General features: G+C 48.7%; 1 protein-coding gene across 2 annotated transcripts in view; it reads right to left on the reverse strand.

Annotated features, from left to right (window-relative positions):
• MATK (megakaryocyte-associated tyrosine kinase) overlaps window positions 1-25,507 on the reverse strand; it is a 108,717-nt gene that overhangs the window by 33,415 nt on the left and 49,795 nt on the right. For both annotated transcript variants that reach the window (XM_078668449.1, XM_078668450.1), the window contains exons 3-8: window positions 13,813-13,926; window positions 12,247-12,362; window positions 8,952-9,171; window positions 3,962-4,055; window positions 3,271-3,336; window positions 209-308 (exon numbers count right to left, since the gene is read on the reverse strand). In XM_078668449.1, coding sequence (XP_078524575.1) covers window positions 209-308; window positions 3,271-3,336; window positions 3,962-4,055; window positions 8,952-9,171; window positions 12,247-12,362; window positions 13,813-13,926 — 710 coding nt within the window. The remainder of the gene's footprint in view (window positions 1-208; window positions 309-3,270; window positions 3,337-3,961; window positions 4,056-8,951; window positions 9,172-12,246; window positions 12,363-13,812; window positions 13,927-25,507) is intronic.

Consider the following 25,507-nt stretch of genomic DNA (forward strand, 5'->3'; position numbering starts at 1 on the left):
CAAAACATCTGTTTACATAGAGCAAGCATAGAGCACATTCATACACACCACTGCGACAACCACAGTGGCGCACACATAGTCGCGTGCACCAACCACAACTTCCACAGCAAGGTAACATCCATACATAGTAGACACACACACACACACCTCTGGCACAAAAATTGGGATACACATGGCACCAGCCAGGCGCGCTTCTAGGTCCACTTACGTCATGACGGCGGTCTCTGCGAGGAAGGCCTGCGCGGTGACATCACACTTTATGTTCTTCACAGCTACCTTCTGCCCCATGTACTCGCCCATGAACACAGCTGTGGAAAGGGAAAGAAGAGAGGAACATCACAAACCCTGCCTTGTCTCACCACAGCCACTTCAGGCCAGTGCAGCTTCCAGTGTCTGTAATAGCAAAGCACAGGCACACCCAGGGAAGCGTCCATGGGGGCCAACTGGGGAGCAACATCCATTCCTCATGACCCTTAACAACTGTTGAGCGACGAGGGGTGGCGTGTGTATGTGTGTGTGTCTGTTATGCTTTTCCTTACTTTGCTAATGGATTGCAGCAATTATGCAGAAGTTAAGGTATTTGATGTTCTAGCCCCTGGGATAAATATGTAGCCGTGGAGATCAGAGATGACATGATCTCAAAAACAGATGTAACTACTTCCATCTAAAGGAATGCTACTACTTTGTGTCTGAAAGTTTCATGAAAAAAATGTTTGCCTCAATGTGGGGAGAAAGGCAAATTCAGCATCTCCAATGCTGACTGCAAAAGCCTGGCTTCTGAACGTGACCGTCTTGGGGTGGCATAGTGAGCAAAAGAAAAATGGATTCAACCCAGATCTCTTGACTGGGGCGAGTGGTTGAAAAGTTTCATCACTCTGTCCATCTTGTGTCATCTTGAACCCGGGCCATCAAATGTGCATCTGAGTCAATATGAGCTGGGGTCTCCTCCAGAACCCCAGGGCCTTTCATGTACTACTCTCCTGCCACAACCACATATAGGCAGAGCAACTGTATGTTTCCATGGTAACCAGACAGCATGTATGTAGTCATGATGTTTCCCTGTACAAACCATTGCAATCCCGGCCTGTTAACACGGCTGCCAGGTCATTCCTTGACAGCAGGAAACCATGTTTTATTTACCAATCATTGTTTTAAGGCTTGCTAGGTCATTTGTTACAAAAGAAGTGTACAAAGGGTCACAACCCCAGGAGGCATTAGGGTCTCTAATGATGTCCTAGGACTAAACTCATGGTGTCCTGTGCCGTGGTGTGATCCGTCAGCAGTTCCTCAAAATGTGCTGACTCTATAGTCGTTTGTTGCAAATGTGCACACGCAATCGGGACAGTTTTACACAATTCAAGAGTGGCCGCACCATCCACCAACTGGAGACGAGTCATCATGACGACATTACTGGCGCAGTATGGATTACGCATTGCACCAGCCCTCCGTTTGGGGATCAGATAATGGTGCCAGGAAGCAAAGGGTGAGTTTTCATTGATGAATCATTTGTCCTCTGCTTTCCCACTGAACTTTAGTGCTTTGTATAAGAAGCATATTCCCATAGCTTCTTTTTCTGCTGGGTTTGAGGCTAATAACAGATAAGGGTCAATATTTCCCAACATGGCGTCTGTGTTGCACAAAAAAGTTAATTGCCAAGATTACCTTCACCTTAGGTGTGTTTGCATGTTACTGTGTCAACAAATGTATGTTGTCCTTCAATAGAGAGAGACCCCTTGCTTGTCCCTAAACGTGGGCCCAAAACAGCGGCCACAATCCACAGAAGTGTCATATCCCTGGAGCCACCATTCCCCTCCCAAGCTAGCCAGCCCACTTCAGGCTGGACATTCATGAGGAGGAGAGCAAAGCCAACAGATGGCTACCCTAGATTCCGAGGTGCATGGATCCGAGGTGCATGGACTCTCACCAAGGCCACCCCTTGGGACTACTGATGTCCATATTTGGAACAAGGGTTGGGAGGGAGAAAGGCAAAGAAGAGCCCTACGTATTGTTTGTGATCTCAGTCTTAAAAAAAAACTGATTGGAACGTCAAAGTCAGAGCAGGGACGCTGCCAACTTCCAAAAGAGAGGCTGTTAAGTTTCTACCCCAAATAACTTTGCAATCTCGGACCGGCATGTCTACAGTCCCTTGCCTTGAGTGTGCCGTCTTTAGCCTATTAAGTCAAGAGTCATCGGGTGCTCTTCGACTCTCTTGAAAGAATCAGAACCTCTCTGTAGGTAGGCTTGATGTTGAGTTACCAAATCCAAATGTAAGGTCTTGCCTCCCGCGTGTTGCCAGACCCCACACGAGCCACCAAACAGTTCCAAGTTCTGCCTGTGATACAGAGCAGCTATCCAGTGTGGGGCCCTTTTTGAGCCCAGACTACTCAAAAGCACTAAATGTAAATGTATGTAGCCTGCACCAATGCTATGAGAGTTGGATTTACTAAAATTGGCCAAACTCAGCTGCCTTCGTTAAGGTCTGTCTATTAGCAGTGACCAGCAGTATCTATAAGTGCTACAGTACAAGGGCAGCATTTCGAAGGAGACAACCTGAATAAACGTGGGTTGTCTTTGGAGAAGAGTGATCTCTTTGTAGTGTCTGAGCCCTGTGAAATCCAACAACCATGGGCTGTGCAACTCCTCGTCTCCCGAAGGAATGGCACGGTAACAAATCTGTGCCTGCAGACACAAGGCCATGCACCCCCTAGCAGGCTATGAGTAGATTCAACAGCAAAGGCCGAAGTTTGCAGAATCAAGAATCCATACCTGTAAAGAAGTAATGAGACGTAGATATGCTGAATCGTGCTCTGAGACTGAAGTCTGTACATCCACAGGCTGTGTCCGTACCGGACTCGCTGGGCCCCCAGCCACCCACCACTGAAAGCCAGAGCTCAGAACCTGATCACCTCCTTGAGGCACCAATGGTGAGTCAATGGAGTAAGGGAGACTTGACACTTCCAATGGTCAAAGAGACGTTTAGGTGGAAAGAGAACCAGGTAAAGGTGGTAGGGAACCAGGTCTCATACCCTTATTGTTATACACCAGCAATCCCCTGACAGTGTGTGGTACAGGAACTTGAGACTGGTGTTACTCCATGAGCTTTGATGTAAAGCTTGAGATTTCTCAGCTTCTACTGCCGTACTGAGGGGCTCACACACACTCTTTAACAACACTCAGCTGAGACCAGACCCTCTGCCCCACCAGGACAGTGGAATGAGTAAACTAGGAGAGCGGTCTTTAAATGCACACAATGCATCAATATGTACATACCTCCAAACTCTCCTTCTCCAATGCGGTCTTGCATCGTAACCTGCTCGATGGTCAACAACCAGCCGGCTGTAGAATAAACATTAAAAAGAGAAGATTAGAGTCGTAGTAATGATGAAGGACGTTGGGGTTCTTGGTCCATCATGGAAGATGGTTGGAAATAAGGGTAGTAGATAGAGAGAGACAGCAATGAATGCTGGTTTTGAAAAGTCTGTGAGGGTTTTAAATTGTGGTGGAGGCTTGAAAAAGAAGCTGAATCATGGATGGACATGATAATGGCAGACAGTGGTAGACGGCAGGGGATTCTGGTTTTGAGAGGTGTATGAGGGTGGTAAATGGCAATGAAGTGTTGTCAAATTTTTAAAAATGTTCTTATTTTTATTTATTTATTTATTATGATGTAGAAGATGATTGTGACTGATTCTGGCAAATAGTGGGAGGTTGCACGGGATGCTGGTGGACAAAAGTGGGTTAGGCCAGTAAATGATGGTGGATAACTGGAGAATATGTAAGAAGATTATTTGAAATGTTGGTGGCTTTAGTGGTAGATGATTGGAAGTGCTGGTGACTGGCAGTTGGCTCTTATGCACACATCACTCTTTGCCCATTGACCCATCGCTCACACACCTCAAGGATCATGGTGCAGAACGGTCTCACTTGGCACCCCATTTCATGACTGGGTCTCCTCTCTCACCTTTTGCCAACTCTTGCTCTGCAGACCTTGTTCCTTGTTTAGTTTTCGGCTTCATCAGTTTTGTGCAGATGGCCCCCTGATGCTGGGTGTAATGCTGCATAAAACAAAGCGGTAAGGGAATATGACTAGACAAGCTGGTAAGAAAAGACCTTAAATTCTTGGGAAGAAAATCGAGATTACCCAATTTTTATGACCAGATCACCACTCATCTCCAGCAACCTCTGGCCCTGTTGAAGGCATATGCTCTTTTCAGTATTGTGAACCAATTACAGAACAGGGATGTAAAACACATGTTCCCTTAGGAATAATGACACACCTGTTAACAAAGCTTTCTGGTTCTGCAATCAATTTTTCAATCCAGAAGTACCACTTGATCATGCTTGTTTTCTTTGTTTTTCTTTACCTTGATATCTTTTTTTTGTTTTCTGTTTGTGTTTATAGTGTTAGGGAAACATCTGACAGTCACATCCACACCACAAGCAGCTGCCTTTACTAATAAGCTTGATCCAGTGACAAGCTGCTCTGATTGGGCAGGAGATTGGAGGTTAACAACATGTTAATTGCATTTTAAACATTGTGTAGAGCAGGGTTCTGTAATGAGTGCCAAGAGGCCGGGGTGATGATCAAGTGCCTTGGTGTCCTACAAAGCTTTGTATGTCCTCAATAGGAGGTTCATCTAAACTTTGCTTATATTGTAAGAGGAAATTAGCACTTAACATCCAATTGTATACTGATTAAATCCTTTATCTATAGAACATCAGCAATCCATAGGTTTCGTTTCAATAGAATTGTTTACTTGAATATTCATCCAACAAACACAGCCAATGCGCATTTCAAGAAAAAACACTTTCTCAAGCTAATCTAAGCGAATAACGACACTCGTTAGGTACAGGACCAGAAGACTGAGTATTACATGACATTCTCTCCACTTGATGTGATTCTGGATGAATTGGTCTTTTCTTACCTGCGCTTAGGTCTCTATCAAAATTGAGACCACTTGGAAACAGTGTATCCGATGTATGAAATGAGCAACCCAGCAATTGTGTATTAACTTGACAACCTCTCTTGACATCCGTTCATCACTGTTCTCTTCAATAATGTAAAGTGGCGCTGAGTAACAGCCTACAGCGGTTAATGGGGAACCTACAGCGGTTAATGGGGAACCTACAACGCTTAATGGGAACTTGGGCTCTGTTTACACGCATAACATAGCAATGAGGAAAAAGAGCGGTCACACATATAGAATATGATAGAAGGGCTGTTGACAGCTTAGTGAAAACATTCTAAACTCATCTGCTGATGTGTTAGAGCGGGTCTGTCAGTGCAGACCTAATTTCCACCTCTTGAGATGGTCGCGTGCACCCCTGGCAGTGCGTGGTGCTGAGAGATTAAGTGCACTCCATCTCCGGGAAGAGAAAGGAGCAGGTGCTCACTTCTAAGGTGGGAGTTGGTTCACCACAAAGATTATTTCCACCACCCACACCCTTACCTTCCCACCACCCCTCCTCCGCTGAGCAGGAGTGAACGGTTGCTTCAGTGTTGGGCCTGCTGCAGGTAACTGTATGCTACCCACGTGAGCACCCCATTCGCGGTCGCAAACCCACCCAACACTACCACGGGCTTGTTTGAGCAGAGGGCACTTCCTGAACTCACAGCTGCACGGGAAATGTTCTAAGTCTGGCACCTTATCTGGGTCATTTTCTTTTTTCACTTTCACCTTCAATCTTCTGAAGGTCAAGTCTGTCCCGGATACCTCTGTGGTCAGGCCTGTTTCGGCTGTTTTTAGGTCAGTACTGTCTTTTGCAGTCTCTAGGTCAGGTGTGTTTCTTGCTTGTTCTGATCCCTCGCTCATCTGCTTCTGTGCTTTTTGTTTCTCCCCCTCTCTCTGCTGTGGGCTAGCTCGATTCACTCAAACAGCAATTGGAACTACAGACTGTAAAAACAATGCTTTGCAAAAAACATGGGCTCCAAAACATATATACCAACTTTTGTTCCTACACAAACATCTCCCCGAAGAGTTCGAGGAAAGGAATACAACACACGCTCCCTGCATTTCCCATCTGCCTACTTGGGGAGGGGCTGAAAATGTTTCATTAGTAGCTTCACATCTGAGTTTTTGGTCATGCCCTGCTAACCAAATTATGCAGATCTATCATAATGTTTTCTGTGAGTATGTGGAGATGTACATAGTGTGACACATCCTGTTACCCTCAGTTGCACACAGGCAAAGATCAGAGGCAGACACACCTCATGCCTTGTGACTTTCCTGCAGAGTTTCCCAAGACCCTGGGGTTCAAGTGCACATGTTTGGTGTGTGAAGTAGGTGCTAGTGTGCCTTTGCATCATGTGTGTGTGTCTACTTGTGTGTGAGTTTGGCAGGTAAGTGTATTGGGGCATAAATGGGCATATTAGTGTTTATCCTGTGTATGTATTTGTGTGTTGTGTGTGTGTGTATGTGTGTGTGTGCGCACGCGCGTCCGGAGAGTAACTGGTGTGTCTCTCGTGTTCTAGGCCCATTTCGACATGGGTCGGCTTTGAGGGATGAATGGGTTGAAGAAAGGTGGGCAGCAGGAGGTATAAGTATGAAGAGACAACAAAGGGATATTTACTTGGGGTGTGAATATTCTTTGTATCAGTACTCATTACATAGAGGGAGACCTTCGCGGAGAGTTTTAGGTTATGCAGACTTTATTTCTAAAGCGCGCCACTGTCCAGGGTTGTCGCTGGTGCAGGAAGAGTGGCGATGGAGTTTTATGAGCAGATCTCAGAATTAATTACACAGTAGCTGCACTTTTCAGAACTTCAAGTGATATCATGAATTCCCTAAACATAAATTAGTATTTCAGTGAGTGGAAGCCTGGAGTCTGACAGCTGCAATTCCAAAACTGATCTTTCTGAAAGCTGATTTTTTCAGTTTATCACTTGAATGTGGTCTAAGATGGTGAATTGACTAATGGCTGTAAAATTTACTAGTCAAAAATGCAATATTAGATTGGTGGAATGCTTCATGATGAAGACAGAGAGATGTATGCTGGATCATATCATTCTGAGTGGGTTTATAGACTGACAGAGCTGACCAGTGTGGAGGCTACCAGGTTTGAGGGGGTGCAGATCTACAATCAATCAATCCGCATTTGTACAGCGCTGCACTGTCGCCCCTAGGGGTATCTGGGCCCTGTGGATGCGATGTTAGAATAAAGGTCAGAAATGAGCAGAAAGAGACAAAATAAGTGTCAGAAACCAGCAGAAAGAGGCAAAATATTGGTCGGATACGAGCAGATAGAGGCAAAATAGACGGCAGGAGCGAGCAGGAAAAGGCAGAATAAAGGTCAGAAATAAAGGAGCCAGATGGTCTACCTGTAATAAAAGAGCCAAGTGATCTACCTGTAATAAAGGAGCCAAGTGGTCTACCTGTAATAAAGGAGCCAAGTGGTCTACCTGTAATAAAGGAGCCAAGTGGTCTACCTGTAATAAAGGAGCCAAGTGGTCTACCTGTAATAAAGGAGCCAGGTGGCCTACCTGTAATAAAGGAGGCAGGTGGCCTGCCTGTAATAAAGGAGCCAGGTGGTCTACCTGTATAAAGGAGCCAGGTGGCCTACCTGTAATAAAGAAGCCAAATGGTCTACCTGTAATAAAGGAGCCAGGTGGTCTACCTGTAATAAAGGAGCCAGGTGGTCTACCTGTAATAAAGGAGCCAGGTGGTCTACCTGTAATAAAGGAGCCAGGTGGTCTACATGTAATAAATGAGCCAGGTGGCCTACCTGTAATAAAGGAGCCAGGTGGTCTACCTGTAATAAAGGAGCCAGGTGGCCTACCTGTAATAAAGAAGCCAAATGGCCTACCTGTAATAAAGGAGCCAGGTGGTCTACATGTAATAAATGAGCCAGGTGGCCTACCTGTAATAAAGGAGCCAGGTGGTCTACCTGTAATAAAGGAGCCAGGTGGCCTACCTGTAATAAAGAAGCCAAATGGTCTACCGGTAAAAAAGGACCCGATGGTCAACCTGTAATAAAGGAGCCAGATGGTCTACCTGTAATAAAGGAGCCTGATGGTCTACCTGTAATAAAGGAGCCAGATGGTCTACCTGTAATAAAGGAGCCAGATGGTCTACCTGTAATAAAGGAGCCTGATGGTCTACCTGTAATAAAGGAGCCAAGTGGTGTACCGGGAATACAGGAGCCAGATGGTCTCGTTATTCAACATATCACTTCCTTGACATGGGTAACATGTTCAGAATAATTGCCAGGCAGACCATGTCGAAATCTAAGAAGATTGCAGTATAGATATCTAAATTAACTTTAAAGTCTATTTTCCAAGCATTTCCGAAGCGGATTCTTATCAAATGATATGTACTTATGAAACGCTGGTATGCAAAGACCATCTCCTACTTGCCACTGAAGAGCTAGTTTAGGAGAACAATGGAACTACAGAATGTGAAGAGTGCTTATAAATCCCAGTTCATTTTCTGCTCCTGCCACTGCCTTCGTTACCCCTTGAGATGAGGTGTGACAAACATGGGCAATGCAAAGTGTACCAAAGGATAGACCACAGGTACCACACAATTTCACAGCTACTCCTAATTTATTCTCATAAGTACTTTCCTAAAAGATGTGTGGATGTCAGATGCATGGAACCTTGCCCAGGATAAGTCTAGTTCTCCCAAGGAATTTGCTAAATAGGGCTCGTTGTGCAAAGACCTCAACTCTCACTTATGTTGTGAAAGCATCACAGATTGTAAAAAATATTCCCTCTAAGTAATCTGAATGCCCTGTTAAAGTTTAAAAGACTCACATTAAAAAAAATTAATCACCTTTATTCTTTACAGTATCTATTTTCAGTGCAAGGTTATCTGATACGACCATAGTAGATATCTGCCCGAGAAAGCTCCATCGTGGAGATGCTGTATTATGCATCTCAACATTTTGGTGGCCACCAAACTCCTTGTTTTCTACCACCTTGGAGCTACGGCTGGCCCAGCCGGACCTCTTACCTCGATCATGTCCATCAGGTTGTGGAAGTAGGTGTCGTCCTCAATGCTCAGCATATTGTCCTGGTAGATGACGCGGTAGTGGATGACGTCGTGTTGGAAGCTCACGCACAGGACGTAGTCCCCAGGGTGGCGTATGGACTCGCGCACCAGGAAGAGCCCGTCTTCAGGCGGCTTAAGCAGCCCCACTGCCTCTTTCCCGGAAATCTTCCCATGAAACCAGCTGCAGGGCAGAGAAGAAAGAAGCACATTGAATAGAAGACGATGAGGCGAGTTAAAATAGGGGTTTAAAAGTCTTTAAATGCTAATAATGTATCTATTCCCTAATGGTTAGACTGGATCAGGTATCTACAGCGCCTTTAGTCCCTTGGTTTTAGTTGGTATATTAATTGATTGGATTGGATTTGAGTACACTCTATAAGATACTCTCAAGCCTCACCTGAGCCCTCTTCAATAAGCAGAAATTCACCCTCGGTCCTCCCCCCCCTCTTGATGAGGGAACGGCTTAGTCCTTTTCCTCAATGGAGGCGCCTCTGTTGTTAAAAATACGGATTCCATACTTGTTATCAAAGGACCCGTCAACACATTTTACAGCTGACTAAGAAGTGATGAAGGATGCAAGGGCTTGCATGACCTAAGAGCCTCATGCTGGTATAGGAAAATGATTTACTAGGAGTGATATCCATGATTAAAAACCTGACTAATGGGGAATGGTATCTAGGTATAACAGCAGCATGACTGGAGAGTGCTAACCGAGTAGAAAGAACCAGTTGATTGGAGAGAGACACCCAGGTCTGGGAAGTGATATACAGGTATAGGGATCTGACTGACTTCAGAGAAATGGATCTGATATATGCTGGTAGATCTGATCTATCCAGGTAAATGGATCTGCCTAGCTTCACAGATATATCCAGGTATAAAGATCTGATATATCCAGGTATATGGATCTGACTGGCTTCAGAGACATATCCAGGTATAGGGATCTGCCTGACTTCAGAGACATATCCATGTATAGGGATCTACCTGACTTCAGAGACATATCCAGGTATATAGAGCTGTCTAAATTCAAAGACATATCCAGGTATAGGGATCTGCCTGACTTCAGAGACATATCCATGTATAGGGATCTACCTGACTTCAGAGACATATCCAGGTATATAGAGCTGTCTAAATTCAAAGACATATCCAGGTATAGGGATCTGCCTGCTTCAGAGACATATCCAGGTATATGGATCTGCCTGACTTCAGAGACATATCCAGGTATAGGGATCTGCCTGACTTCAGAGACATATCCAGGTATAGGGATCTGCCTGACTTCAGAGACATATCCAGGTATATAGATCTGCCTGACTTCAGAGACATATCCAGGTATATGGATCTGATATATCCAGGTAGATCTGATATATTCAGGTATATGGATCTGCCTGCCTTCAGAGATCTATCCAGGTATATGGATCTGATATATCCAGGTAGTTCTGATATATCCAGGTATAGGGATCTGCCTGACTTCAGAGACATATCCAGGTATATAGATCTGCCTGACTTCAGAGACATATCCAGGTATATGGATCTGATATATCCAGGTAGATCTGATATATTCAGGTATATGGATCTGCCTGCCTTCAGAGATATATCCAGGTATATGGATCTGATATATCCAGGTAGTTCTGATATATTCAGGTATATGGATCTGCCTGCCTTCAGAGATATATCCAGGTATATGGATCTGCCTGACTACAGAGATGTATCCAGGTATATGGATCTGCCTGACTTCAGAGATATATCCAGGTATATATATCCAATATATCCATGAATATGGATCTGCCTGACTAGAGAGAGATATCAAGGTCTAGGAAGTGAGATCCAGGTATTGGGATTTGCGTAACTACAGAGTGACATCCTAAGGTATATGAATCTGTCTGACTGCAGAGTGATAGCAAGGTCTAAGGGTGAGCCTGACTGAAGACAAACATCCACATAGAAGGCCCTGTTTAGTGGGGTGTGACACCCAAGTATAAGGACCTACCTAACTCCGGTGATATAAGGTAATATGACTTGCGTGCCAGGGGATGTTATCAAATTATGATCTGCCTGATGGGAGTGATATCCAGATATATAGACTTGCAAAACTCAGTAATCATAATCGGTATTGCAAAACAAACAAGATGATGGACGGAATGCTGCACAATGGCAAAACATTCACCCCCAGTCACAGATCTGGGTTTAATCCATCGTTTTTTTTGCTCACCAAGCCACCCCAGTTCAGACATGGCCATATGCAAATCAGTCTTGACCCTGTGCCTCATGGGAACAGTCCAGACCGAACTGCCAAGCCATGTCTTCCCTGGACCAGAATCAAGCATCCTAGGACCGGTTTCTGGCTATCAGCCGTCTTCAGCCAGGATAGCTTGACTCCAGTGGCGTAGTGAGCACGGGACCCACGTCTGGGCATACCCTTCCCACATATAGTGAACAGCAAAACAAACAAGATGATGGACGGTATTGCCTGACTGTGGAATATTAGCCCCTTGCGACACAGCTATAGTGCATGAGTGGGTATACCCAAAAACTTGTTTTGTACGTTGTAGACCTATTTCCATGTTCAATCTTTACTGAAAATACATACATATATGGCTTAAAAAACGAATTTCTACACTTTAAACTTTTTTAACTTCCAGTTTTAAAGTTTGAAGCTTCTTGTTGGGAATCTGAGAGCAAAGACAGCTTGTGTAGCTTACGTCATGATTCCGTATACACCATTGAAGATATTAATTGCATTTGTTGAGGCTTACGTGATTTAAGAAAAAGATCTGGTCTGAGGACAACAAAGGCACTATTCTGCTTCAGCCCAAACATTAATAGTAATTATTATGAATGAATAGACCTATAGGGAGTATTGTGTACTTTCTTAGACAAGCCTGTGCTGTCTTGGTGGTTTCTTAGCTTGAATCAACCAGTGCTATCCGATTTAGGAATCTGATATATTTTAACACCTTTTCTGCGGCTTTTATCACTTGATGTTCTTAGCTGTTGATGCTATTTGAATCCCGCATCTGACAAATTTACTCCTGTTTTTATTACTCGATACTAGTTGATATCACTGATGAATATAATCCATTAATCCATGCACAGTTATATTTTATGGATGGTCTATTGTGAATGATTTTCATCAATACAGTAAACCTACCTATTGGGCACCCAAAAAAGTAAAGTGACTAGAGCAGCCATTGGTGTACCCAAGTGTGTCCAGCACTTTGCTGCTGTGTATATAAGATGGCAGTGAATGAGGGTTGCTTACGGCATGAGGCTGAGCTTGTGGTGTACATTGATGGCTTCACGGTGCCGCACTGCACAGGCCGAGATAAGGCCTTCCTCGCTGGTGGAGTTGTGCCTCGCTTTGTACCAGCCTTTGTTCTGTAGAGGAAACAGCAGTTTAATAGGATTAGTTGTTATACAGCACCGGTGTCACCATAGGGTTACTTCAAGGCACTTAGATTGCATATATTTAGGAGTTATGTCAGGACTCCATCTCGGTGAATGACACAAGCAACTAGGCAATAACAAATTAAAGTGGAATAAGGTCCCTGGGACATCAGACAAACAGAAGATTGGGCATGGGCAGGAGGGTGTGCCTGCACCCACCCTGAAGTAAAAATGAGAGATTCAGTAATAACAAATATTTCAGTTTCCAGTTTAGATGCAAAACATTAAGCATACGTATGGTCCTCCCCATCCAGCCTGGGAGCGGGATGTCAATCACAGCCCACCCAAGCGGGATAAGATAGACTTACCGAGAGAGGTGGTAGTATTGAGGCAAGACATGGAAAAAGACACAAGTGCCTCGTCCCTCAACATCTCCTGCGGAAGCATTTTGTGGTTTCCAACCTTTGAGATAATAAACTTAACTGTTCCACCCTCTAAGAGGAAGGTGGGCAGGAACCTCCTCAAGTCCTCTCTCCAAAGCGAGGTTCACATGGAGTGCGTCAGGACCACATTCAAGAGCAAGGAGGTCTATAGGTGTGTCAGGTGAGTACAGGAAGTATATTAGGTCGACACTGCATACATCAGAAGAAGGTGCAAAGGAGGTTTGTGGAGTAAGGTGGACAGGAAATGTTGGGTCAACTGCATGCACCAGAGCAAGGTGGAAAGGTTTGTTGGAGCAAGCTTCAGAGCTAGCTGGACAGGAAGATGGTTAGGTTGATGTTCCATGCACCAGAGCCAGGTGGAAATGAGGTGCCATGTTCTCTTCGGACCACGGTGTACAGAACATGTTTGGTTGATGCTCCATGCTCTACAGTAGGGTGGAAAGGCGATTTTGGTGCACACTCCAAAGCAAGGTGGGAAGGAAATGTCATGTCCATGCTCCAATAAAGGATGGGCAGTATGTGTGACAGACAGAAACATGGTCGACATGAAGTTTGTCCTGTCCACATTTCATAGATAAGTGGGAAACATGGCTAGGCTGATCGTCCTTCCATGCATCAGGGCAAGGTTGGAAGGTTTTCTGCAGCAACAATGTGACGAGGAAGTGTGTTGGATACATAAGTCAAACTTAAGGTCAACTGGGATCCTCTTAGGTTGATGTTCCACGTGTGAAGTGGACAGAAAATATGTCAGGTTCACACTCTGGTGACACAGTGGACTGAAAATCATCAGGTCCAATTCCAGAAGTACAATGGAGAGAAAGTGCTTCATGATAACACGAGAGAGGCCCGTGAAGGCAGGAGGAGTATCACACCCAGATGCCCGATTAGAGTGAGGACACAAAGTGGCAGGCTATACAGCCAAGGAAGAGAGAAAGACGAGGTCTCTGTCCCGTCACAATAGAACAAGTAAATGGAGTACAAACTGCTCAAAGACTTACTTCGCAAGCGGCCACTATTGTTAGAAGATCTCCTTTATGAAAAGCAAGCTCGTTAGCTTTAGGCTTCCTGTGGTCACTCTTGGCGATACACTGCGTCCCCGGGGCCCAGCTCTTCTGCGAGAGGAGGAAGAACCAAAGAACAAAACCATGGGTGATGAGGACGGGAGAGTCAACAACAGAACTTCTCAAGTCACGTTGGATAATATAACAATTTAAGATTATATTAGTACATTTAGTGGTGTATTACCAGAATGTCGTGGACAATATATCTTTCAAACAAAATATAGTAAGCAATATATAGACATAATATTGGGAAAGTAAGTATTTATTGATAAGCATTGGTTTACTCTACTTCACCGTGACAACATATATATATTTAAGATACTGGGATTTTAAGTTAAGAAGAGTAAATCTATATAGTGTTAGATTCATAATATTTTGCTTCTCAATACTTCGGCAACAATATTTTTGTAGGACAGTAGCACAAGTTACTACTTGTGTAACGATATATCTGTAAGAGACATTAGTTAGTGATAGATTACTTACCATAGAATATTCCCCAGGAGTCAGACTGGATCCGGAAAGTTTTTTTTTCATAGCAGTACCCCTGCGCGCCGGTAGGTGGCATTGTGCGGCTCTGCGTCCGTTACTGGCGTCGCGAGCGCCGAGATGATGTCACGGAGAGTACTTAGGTGCCACCCATGCGCGCTGACGTCAGGTCTGTACATAACTTTCTGTGCCAAAACGCAAAGCCATGCAAGAAACCAACCATCGGTGCATAAAACTAGGGCCCTAAAAGGGGATGACCTTAACCCTAGCAATCAGTTCACAGAACAGGGAGGATGGGTGGGGCGGTAAGGAATCTATCACTAACTAATGTCTCTTACAGATATATCGTTACACAAGTAGTAACTTGTGCATCTGAAAGAGACACGTTGGTAATAGATTCCTTACCTTAGAATAGATACCCCAGCAATACCAAACCCGGAGGTGGGTCTGTGAACAGGATTGCACCAAAAAGCCACGGAGCACAGAACAGCCAAAGAAGCCGTCTCTCCAGACCTGACTGTCAAGTCAGTAGTGCTTTGTAAACGTGTGCAGTGAGGCACACGTAGCTGCCTGACAAATGTCCTGCAAGGGAACGCCGCGTCCCAAGGCAGTAGTGGCTGCAGTCGCCCTGGTCGAATGGGCACACAACCCCACAGGAGGCTCCTTCTTGGCCAAGGAGTAACATGTATTGAAGCACAGAACGACCCACCGGGAAATGGTCCATTTGTGCACAGCCCGACCTTTCTTGGCACCCAGGTAACCAACAAAGAGTTGATCATCCACCCAGAATTGTTGTGTACGCTGCAGATAGAAAGCAAGCGCATGTTTTGGGTCCAGACGGTGGAGCCTCTCCTCTTCCCTGGAAGGATGCGGAGGCGGAAAGAAGGTGGGCAAAGTGATGGTCTGCCCGATGTGAAAGGGCTTAACAACCTTTGGCAAGAAAGAATGACGGGTCCTTAATACCACCTTGTCCAGATGAACAGAAAGGAAAGGAGGTTTGAAAGAAAGAGCCTGGAGCTCACTCACTCTTCTGGCAGAGGTGATTGCAACCAGGAAAGCAGTCTTCAGAGTAAGAAGACGCAAAGGACAGTTATAAAGAGGCTCAAAGGGAGCACACATCAGAAAAGTCAAGACAAGATTCAAGTCCCACTGAGGCATTATGAAAGGCACTGGAGGAAACGTGTGTAATGCCTTTTAGGAAACGGTTAACAACTGGGGATTCGAAAAGAGATGGCTGATCAGGAAGCCTCAGGAAGGCGGAAACAGCAGAAAGATAACCTTTGATTTTGTCCAGAGCAGAGCCCTGCTGGGCCAAAGACAGAAGAAACAGAAGAACCTCAGAAAGAGGAGCCGAAAGAGGGTCTACAGCTTTTGCTGTGCACCATGCCACAAATCTGTTCCATCAGCAGGCGCATACTGTTTTAGTGGAGGGACGCCTGGCTGCCAGAATGACATAACTGACTTAGGAAGGAAGATCGAAAGGTGTCAACTGTCTCCGCTCAATCTCCATGCATGGACGTGGAGGCTGGACAGGTTCGGGTGGAGGACCGTCCCCTGCTGCTGCAACAGAAGATCCTCCCGAAGAAGCAGACGGATCGGGGGATCGATGCTCATACTGAGTAGCTTGGGATACCAAATTCCTCGAGCCCAGTCCAGAGCCACAAGAATGACTTGGGCCCGGTCGCGCCTGATTTTCTTCAGCACTCTGGGCAGAAGTGATATAGGCGGAAAGACATACAATAGACAGCAGCTCCACTTGCGGCGAAAAGCGTCTCTGAACGAGCGCCGCCCTGGAAAATCCTACACGCAAAACTGATGACATTGCGCGTTCTCTTCGGTGGCTAATAGATCTAACTAAGGCTCTCCCCACTGCAGAAAGAGACCACATCCGAGTTCAGACGCCATTCGTAATCCACCATGCACCGGTGGCTGAGTTCGTCCGCCCTGGCATTCAGAAAACCTGCCAAGTGTTGAACCACCAAGGTAATGCCTTGATGTTCCAGCCATGGCCAGAGGCGCAGAGCCTTCTGACATAGGGTCCAAGACCCCACCCGCCCTGTTTGTTGCAATACCACATGGCGGTGGTGTTGTCCGTGAACACCTGCACTACACTTCCCCGGAGAGAGGGAAGGAATGCCTTCAGTGCAAGCCAGATCAACCGCAGCTCCAGGAGGTTAATATGGAGCCGAGAATCCGCTGGAGACCAGAGGCCTCTGATCTCCGCCTCTCCCCTGTGGCCTCCCTATCCCAGGAGGGAAGCATCCGTCACCACTGTGTGCTCTGGTTGGGGAAGGGAGAGGGATCTGCCACTGACCCAATCGCGGTTTGTGAGCCACCACTGCAATTGTCGTGCAGCGCCCTCTGAGATCTGGACGTGATCGGACAGGTTGCCCTGATGCTGCGCCCACTGGAACTTCAGGTCCCACTGCAGAGCCCGCATATGCCATCTGGCATGTGTCACCAGCAGGATGCAGAAGACCATCAGGCCCAGCAGCCGGAGGGTCATCCTGACCGAAACCGGGGATAGAGGCTGAAAGATCGGTTTCATAGCCTGAATATCCCGGACTCGTTGCTCGGGAGGATAAACCCAAAACTGCATCGAATCCAGAACCGCTCCGATGAAAGAGAGCTTCTGAGAGAGGCTCAGGTGCAGCTTCAGCACATTAATGGAGAACCCCAGCTGATGCAGGAGGTTGGCCGTAGTCTGGAGGTGGGAGATGACTGCCTGGGCGAGCCCGCCTTCAACAGCCAGTCGTCGAGGTAGGGGGAAGACTGACTCCCCGGACCTGCACAGATGAGCTGCAACCACTGCCATCACTTTCGTGAACACCCGAGGGGTGCTGGTAAGGCCGGAGGGGAGCACGGCAAACTGAAAATGCTCCTGGCCTACCATGAACCACAGGTAACACCCGTGGGCCGGCAGGACAGGGAAGTGAAAATAAGCGTCCTGCAAGTCCAACGCTACCATCAAGTCCCCAGGGTCCAGGGCAGTCAGGACCTGAGCCAGAGTTAGCATCTTGAATTTCTCCTTCCGGAGAAAGTGATTGGCGCCCCTGAGGTCCAAGATGGGGCGCAAGCCCCCCTTTTCCTTCTTGGGGACCTAAAAGTAGTGGGAATAACAACCACTCCCTACTTCCTGATCAGGAACGTACTCGAGGGCCCCCTTGGCCAGGAAGAACGAGACTTCCTGACGGAGAAGAGCAAAATGATCCCCGACATATGGTGGTACCGAGGTGGCATGGCTGCAGGAGAGGACAGAAAGGGGAGCAAGTAACCTTGGCAGATTATCTGCAGCACCTACTTGTCCGATGTGATCTCGCGCCACTGGTGGAGGTGGAGGCGAACCCTGCCACCCACTAGCGTGGGGTGCCCCCTGAAGCTCGGATTAGGAAGGTTTTGAGACGGAAGCAGCGGGGGTGGAAGTGGACTGACCCACACGCCGGTTACCAGACCCGCCCCTGTGGAACCCATGTCCGCGGCCTCGCTGTGGCTAGTTCTGCACAGGCTTGCTGGAAGAGTGTGCCTGGGTACCCCTGCCCTGGCCACGAAAGGAACGAAACCCCGGCGTGGCAGGGTTTTTTGAGGAAAGACCCTAAGACTTGGCCGTGGCACGAGAGTCTTTAAAGCACTACAGGGCATTGTCATCCTTACTACCAAAGAGGCGGGAGCCATTGAAGAGCATATCCAGCGAGCTCTGGACATCGGGCGAGAACCCAGTGGAACGCAACCAGGCGTGGCACCGCAACGCCACCATCGTGGAAATCGCCCTGCCCAACAAATCAGCGGTGTCCAGACCACACCTGATGGCAAACTTCGCCGCATCCTTGCCCTCCGCAGTCGCTTGGGAAAGGACAGCCTGGACATCCTCAGAGCACTGAGGCAGAACCTCTGCCACCGAATCTCACACTGCGTGGGAGTAGCAGCCCAATAAGCAGGCGGTTTTAACCGACCTCAACCCCAAACTGGCTGAGGAGAACAACCTCTTGCCATATTGGTCCAGCCTCTTAGAGTCCTTATCCAGCGGAACCGAGGGAAAGGCACTCTGCGATGTCGAGGCCTGAATGACCAGGCTCTCAGGCGTGGGGTGAGTGGTCAAGAAGGCGGGATCACCAGGCACGGGGAGATGGCGCCTAGCGAAGTTCTTAACCACCGGTGCCCCCGAGGCCGGCTGCAACCAAGTACCCAAGAGGACTTTGGTAAGGGCCTCATTGAAAGGGAGCAATGGCTCCAACGACGTAGACGCCGTCTGGAGCACCTCCATAAGGAGGTTGGTCTTAAGGGCCACCATAGGGAGGTCGAGATGGATGGCCTCCGCGGCTCGACGCAGCACCATAGTATAGGAAGCGCCTTCCTCTTTAGTAGACGGAGGTGAGGCAAACCCCGGGTCAGAAGACACATCAAGTTCACCCGCATCTTGAAGGTCATCCACCCAATCCTGCTCGGAGTCACACTGCCGCGCAAGGGGGGTCCTCGGAGCCAGGAGCGGCACCAGGAGCGGCGCCGGCTGGGGCCAAACTGGAGCCGCATCCCAATGCGGATCCCAGGTCGGAACTTAATGATCCGAGAACCGGGGCAGGGGCGGGATAAACAGCACCCAGTGCGGCGCTGGGGCCAGAGCCAAGGGCAGCGCCGGGGCCGGAGCCAGCGGTGCTGCACCTAGTGGCGCCGGGGCCAGAGCCGAGGGCGCTGGATCCAGTGGCTCCGGGGCTGGCGCCAGAGGCGGTGCCGCCCGGCTAAAAGGATCTGGACACGGGACCGCGGGGCCCGCAGGTGCGCCGGCAGGAGCCCGAGGCCTAAACAGGCGGTCCATGGCAGCAAGAAACTCTTGCACCTGTTCGGGAGTCACTGACGGACCCGGGAATAGCTGGTAGGCCACGGGACACCCAGGCTCTGGAGGAGCCTCAGGGGCAGAGCCCCTGTCCCCACGTCTGCCTCCGGGGAGCGACAGGGAGATGTCGGAAAGCGAACGCGCTTCTTCGACTTCTTCTTATGGCGTCGCTTACCGGAATCTGAAGGTGAAGACTTAGAGTCCGAGGAGCGACGGCTCTGGTCCCGCGAACGGCCCCTAGACCCGGAGCAGCGGTGAGAGGAGTACCAGACCTCCAGCAACTTTCGGCGCCGCTCCCATAATACCTTCAGGGCCATGGCACGGCAGTCCTGACAATCCCGGGAGTCATGGTCCTGCTTCAGGCAGTAGAGGCAGACATCATGGGGGTCCGCCACTGACATATTACGGTGGCACGACCCACAAGACTTAAAGCCGGGCATCCCTACGTGCTCCCAGCTGCTCCTCCCTCCCACTTCACCTTATATAGAGGACGCCGTGCGGAAGCGCAGCGGACACGCGCGCCAAAGGTGCGCCAAAGGCAAGCCAGTCTGCGCCCGTCCGTGCCCGTCCGCGCCTGGACCGCGCCCTGCGCCAGAACCCCTGGACCCCGAGGCCGCCACACTACCAGACTGCACTACAACTCCGGCACCCTCCACGCACTCAACCCGGATGAGATCCCACCTGCTACCAAGCCTCCCCAAGGCGCACCAAAGGACCCTTCACCTGCCAAAACTGCAGCTTCACCAGCATCCGGCCCGCCAAACCTCCAACCAGAGAGCCCAACCACCTCCGATCCATCCTCCTCAACACCCGCTCCGCTCGCAAACACGCCGTCGAACTCTGGGACCTCCTAGACTCAACCACCCCCGACGCCGCCTTCCTGATTGAGACCTGGCTGAACACCACCTCGGCACCAGACATCGCCATAGCCATCCCGGAAGGCTACAAGATCTCCCGCAGCAGTGCTTAATTTGTAAAAAAAGAAGTGCAGGTGCTGACAATTTTGCCAAGGAGGCCACCGCTCACGTCTTCCTCCGGTGAGCCCCACTTTCAACACTCTCACTGCCCCAGTCTCTATCTTCTAACCTTGATCTGTTGTCTGTCCCCTAAGTCTTTGCTCTAAGAGTCTATCATCTCACCTCTCTAATTGTTTTCTATCACCTTTGTCACACCCTGTATTTCTGATTTTCCCTCTATTCATTTTACCCTGGCCCTTTTTTCTCTTCCATTTTATCCATGCTCTGCTCTTCCCTCGATCTTGGCTCTTTACTATCACTCTCTAGCAGTGATTAGCTGTGTCTCCATTTTATCATTTGTCTGCTTTTTTTCCCCTGTCCTGTCCTCCACTTTCTTTCATTCTATATTTTCTCTTCTTAATACTCTCTTCTTCACATCATGGCTGCTTTCTCTTTGTATCTGATTTGCTCTCCTCCTTTTCTTCTACTTTGCTCCGTTTTATCTCTCTCCTCTCTTGTTTTTTCTTCTCCTTTGTACTCTTGCTATTTCTCATCTCTAACACTGCTGCTGCCTGTGACCCCTGTCTTCAGCCTGTACATGTCCCTTCTGTTTTGAACTCTGCGTTTTCCTGTTGTCATTCCTAAAGAAGCGGAAGATGACGTGTTTTACTTTCTTACCTACTCCGAGTTGAAAAACAAATGTACACCAAATGAACATGTTTTTTTGCATATATTAATCAGTGTGGTATGACTGGGTTTATTGTGGAACAGGTGGCTGCTTGAGCACAGCAGGTCATGTCACTGCTAGTGCTGCCTGTAATTAGTAGGTCCAGGGATGACGATGGCATCGTCATCCACTGCTCATCTTGCTGTGATCCTGCCTGCTACAGCCCAGGCATTGTCCCCAGCAGTAATGCTGCCAATGCCGGTAAGTATAGCTGTGGTGCCTACTGGACTCACTCACTCTCAGCAATTACCATGCTGGGGTGCAGCACACAGATTCTACTGGTGACGCCATGGCGCACAAAAGTTATGTCGGGCCCCAGCCGCATCGAGCACATTGAGGATAGCAGCAATGCAGGGCTGCCTGATATGATACTTTGGCTACACAACAAGTGGAAAGTCCACACTTACTTTCATTTATTCTTCCTCAAGAGCCCTCACTCCCAAGTTCCAAATGGCTCTTGCAGCTTCCTTGCCTCAACTCCGTCATGAGCCAGCTCCCAGCTACAATTATCCAATGGGAGGTTAAGGCTCAGGCAGTGGCAGGGTGAAGCAGACTAGGGGAATAGAATGCAAGCCATAGTTTGTCGATGACTTTTTGGATTTGTGATCAGCATGATGACATCATCACAAATGTGGTGATACACAATCATGCCTGCCTGGACAGGCATATGCCGCCCTGCCTATGAACATTTACCAGCAAGTCACCATGCAATGTATGTTATTCTTTTTATTTTGAATTGAACAATTAATATTGAGACCACCACTTGCAGGTTCAGAAATTGTAGCCCCGGCCCTGTGAAAGAAGTGCAGGTGCTGAGCACCTGAAAGCACCTGCTCAAATTAAGCACTGTCCCGCAGAGACCGCACCAACGGAGTGGGAGGTGGAATCGCCATCATCCACAAGGACACCCTCAAAATCTCAACCAACACCGACGACACCCTCACCACCGCCGAGCACATGCACTTCCAGATCCACACCGACCCCAACACCACCCTAAGAGGAACACTCGTCTACAGGCCACCCGGACCCCGACCACAGTTCACCGACACCATTGCCGATCTCGCAACACCCACGCCCTTGCCTCCACAGACTACATCCTCCTGGGGGACCTGAACTTTCACCTCGAGAACAACAACGACGCCAACTCCACCGCCCTGATCGCCAACCTCGGACTCAAACAGCTTGTGACGACACCCACCCACGCCGCCGGACCCACACTGGACCCAATCTTCTCCGCAAGTCCCCACATCTCCTTCAACCACACCACCGAACCCCACTGGACAGACCACAGATGCGTCCACTGCACCTTCAGGAAACCCACAACACACCACCGCACCAACAGATGCCACGCCGCTGCTGGGGCAAGCTCACCAAGGACCAACTGACCACCACCCTCGCCCTGGCACCACCCGCCGACCCCTCCGACCCCACAGCCACCAGCCTCAAAAAGTGGATCAATGACTGGGCCGACACCCTCGCCCCACTCAAGACCACCACCACCAACCTCACGAACAAGAAAGCCGCATGGTTCACCGAAGACCTCCGGACCTCCAAGCGCACCTGTCGGAAGCTGGAGAAGAGCTGGCTCCGCGACCAAACACCAGACAGCCGCACAACCCACAAGAACGCCACCCGCAGACACCACCAACTCATCAGGACCGCTAAGAGGACCGCCTTCAAGGACCGCCTAGACAGCAACGCACACAACAGCAAAGAACTCTTCAACATCGTGAAGGAACTCTCCAACCCCAGCGACATTCCACCATCACAAGACCTGTGCAACTCACTTGCGACCTTCTTTCACCGCAAGATCATCGACATCCACGACAGCTTCAACACCACCACCCCCACACCCACCGCTGAGACCACCACCCCTGCGACCACCACCCGCACCAGTCGCCTGACCGCCTGGTCCAACGTCAGCGACGAAGACACCATCAAGACCATGAACTCCATCAACTCCAGATCCCCAACCGACCCATGCCCTCACTACGTTTTCAACAAAGCGAGCACCGCCATTGCACCCCATCTCCGGAAAACAATCCACATCTCCCTCGAGGCGGCAACCTTCCCAGAGAGCTGGAAGCACGCCGAGATCAACGCCCTACTGAAGAAACCCAAGGCAGACCCCAACGACCTCAAGAACTTCTGGCCCATCTCCCTGCTCGCTTTCCCGGTGAAAGTAACGGAGAAGATAGTCAACAGACAGCTGACCCGCTACCTCGAAGACAACAACATCCTGGACCCATCTCAGTCCGGCTTTCTCAGCAACACAGCACCAAGACCGCCCTGATCGCCGCCACCGAGGACATCAGGATCCTGATGGATAAAGGAGAAACAGCCGCTCTCATCCTTCTGGACCTATCGGCAGCCTTCGACACGGTCTGCCACCACACCTTAACAGCACGCCTCCATGACGCCGAATCCAAGAGAAGCCCTGGTCTGGACCACATCCTTCCTCTCCAACAGAACCCAGAGCGTCCGCCTCCCACCCTTCCGCTCCAAGACCACCGAGATCATCAGCGGCGTTCCACAGGGATCCTCCCTTAGCCCGACACTGTTCAATATCTACATGGCACCACTCGCCCACGTCGCACGACAACACAGCCTCAACATCATCTCCTACACCGACGACACCCAGCTGATCATAACCCTCACCGAAAACCCCCACACCGCCAAAGCCAACCTCCACAGAGGAATGAAGGCAGTCGCCGAATGGATGAAAGACAGCAGGCTGAAGCTGAACTCAGACAAGACGGAGGTCCTCATCCTCGGCCCCACCCCCTCAGCCTGGGACGACACCTGGTGGCCAACATCACTGGGGACAGCCCCAGAACCCACCGACCACGCACGCAACTTGGGGGTCATCCTCGACTTCCCCCTCTCCATGACTAAGCAGGTCAACGCCGTCTCTGCTTCCTGCTTCCACACCCTCCGAATGCTCCGCAGGATCTTCAAATGGATTCCCTCCGACACGAGGAAAACCGTCACCCAGGCCCTAGTCACCAGCAGACTGGACTACGGGAACGCCCTCTATGCAGGAACTACAACCAAGCTCCTGAGACGGCTGCAACGCATCCAGAACGCCTCGGCACGACTGATCCTCAACGTCCCCGGACGCAGCCACATCACACCCCACCTGAGAGGCCTGCATTGGCTCCCCGTCAACAACAGGATCACCTTCAAACTCCTCATCCACGCGCACAAGGCCCTACACAACGCCGGACCAGCATATCTCAACGACCGACTCAGCTTCTACATCCCCACCCGCAACCTCCGCTTGGCCAACCTCGCCCTCGCCACAGTTCCACGCGTCCGGAAAACCACCGCCAGCGGCAGATCCTTTTCCTACCTCGCCGCCAAGACCTGGAACACTCTCCCTACCGGCCTACGACAGACCCAGGACCTACTGGCCTTCAGAAGACTTCTCAAGACCTGGCTCTTCAATCAGTAACAGCCCCCCCTCGACCCCCTCCCCCCACCCCCAGCGCCTTGAGACCCTCACGGGTATGTAGCATGCTTTACAAATGGTTTTGATTGATTGATTGAGGAGACAAGAGAAGGATCTGCGCTTTCGGCGTGGAAAAAGAAAGAACTGATGTCAGCGCGCATGGGTGGCGCCTTTAGTACTCTCCGTGACATCATCTGGGCGCTCGCAACGCCAGTGACAGATGCGGAGCCGCCCGACACCACCTACCAGCGCGCAGGGGTACTGCTAAGCACAAAAACTTTCCGGATCCAGTCTGACGCCTGGGGAATATTCTATGGTAATGAATCTATCACTAACGTGTTTCTTTCAGATTTTCTGTCCTCGATATTCCGAAATATAACCAAATGTAATGTAAGCGCTGCTTTCTAAGATGCGCGTATAAGGGCACTGGAACAAAACCAGCTTCTTGCGGTGTATAAATAACCTCTGAAATATTGATAGGATGTGCAGTATAATGTGTCCAGGAACTCTGCAGTATGGCAAGATTTATTGAGCAAAGAAACATGTACTGTGAACATTGGCCTGATAAAGAGGTTTATGGAGAATGATGAATTTTATCAATGTTGAGTAAGCCCTCCTTAGTACAAGACCTGGCACTTCTGTGATGCCCTGGTACCGTCACATCAAAAGCGAAGCAGCCTAGTTGGTACATGTCTTCTAATACATGCCAATGTAAGAGATAATATGGTTGGGGAATGAGTGTATTTACAAGTACTAACCATTAGGTACAAATACAAAGGTGTGAAAGAGGAGCGAGGAATGGGGTGTTCTGAAGTTGGAGGATAACATAAAACTCTTCCAATTCATCACACAACTTTGTACCCTTCATTTCTGCACAAAATCTATGTGAAGATATTACAGTTAGCAGAAATGAGCAAATGCAATATATGTAGCATGGTGTTGAGATATTGTAGGAGGGGAAGTGCTGTGTGGAGTAATACTCCTAGATGTGAAAGATTAGAATACAATGAACTAAATCTACAAAATTATGTGAAGTGCTCCAGTTTTTCTTTAAAAACAATTTACACTTCTCACTACTTCTTTTAGTTTTTCTACAAAAAAAAATAGTTTTAAGATATTATACTCATGTTTATCACTTTGCACAATAAGTCAATTAATTATGCTTTCAGTATGGTAAAGGATTC

Source organism: Lissotriton helveticus, chromosome 12 (assembly GCF_964261635.1).
Source record: "Lissotriton helveticus chromosome 12, aLisHel1.1, whole genome shotgun sequence".
In the NCBI taxonomy this organism is placed as follows: domain Eukaryota; kingdom Metazoa; phylum Chordata; class Amphibia; order Caudata; family Salamandridae; genus Lissotriton; species Lissotriton helveticus.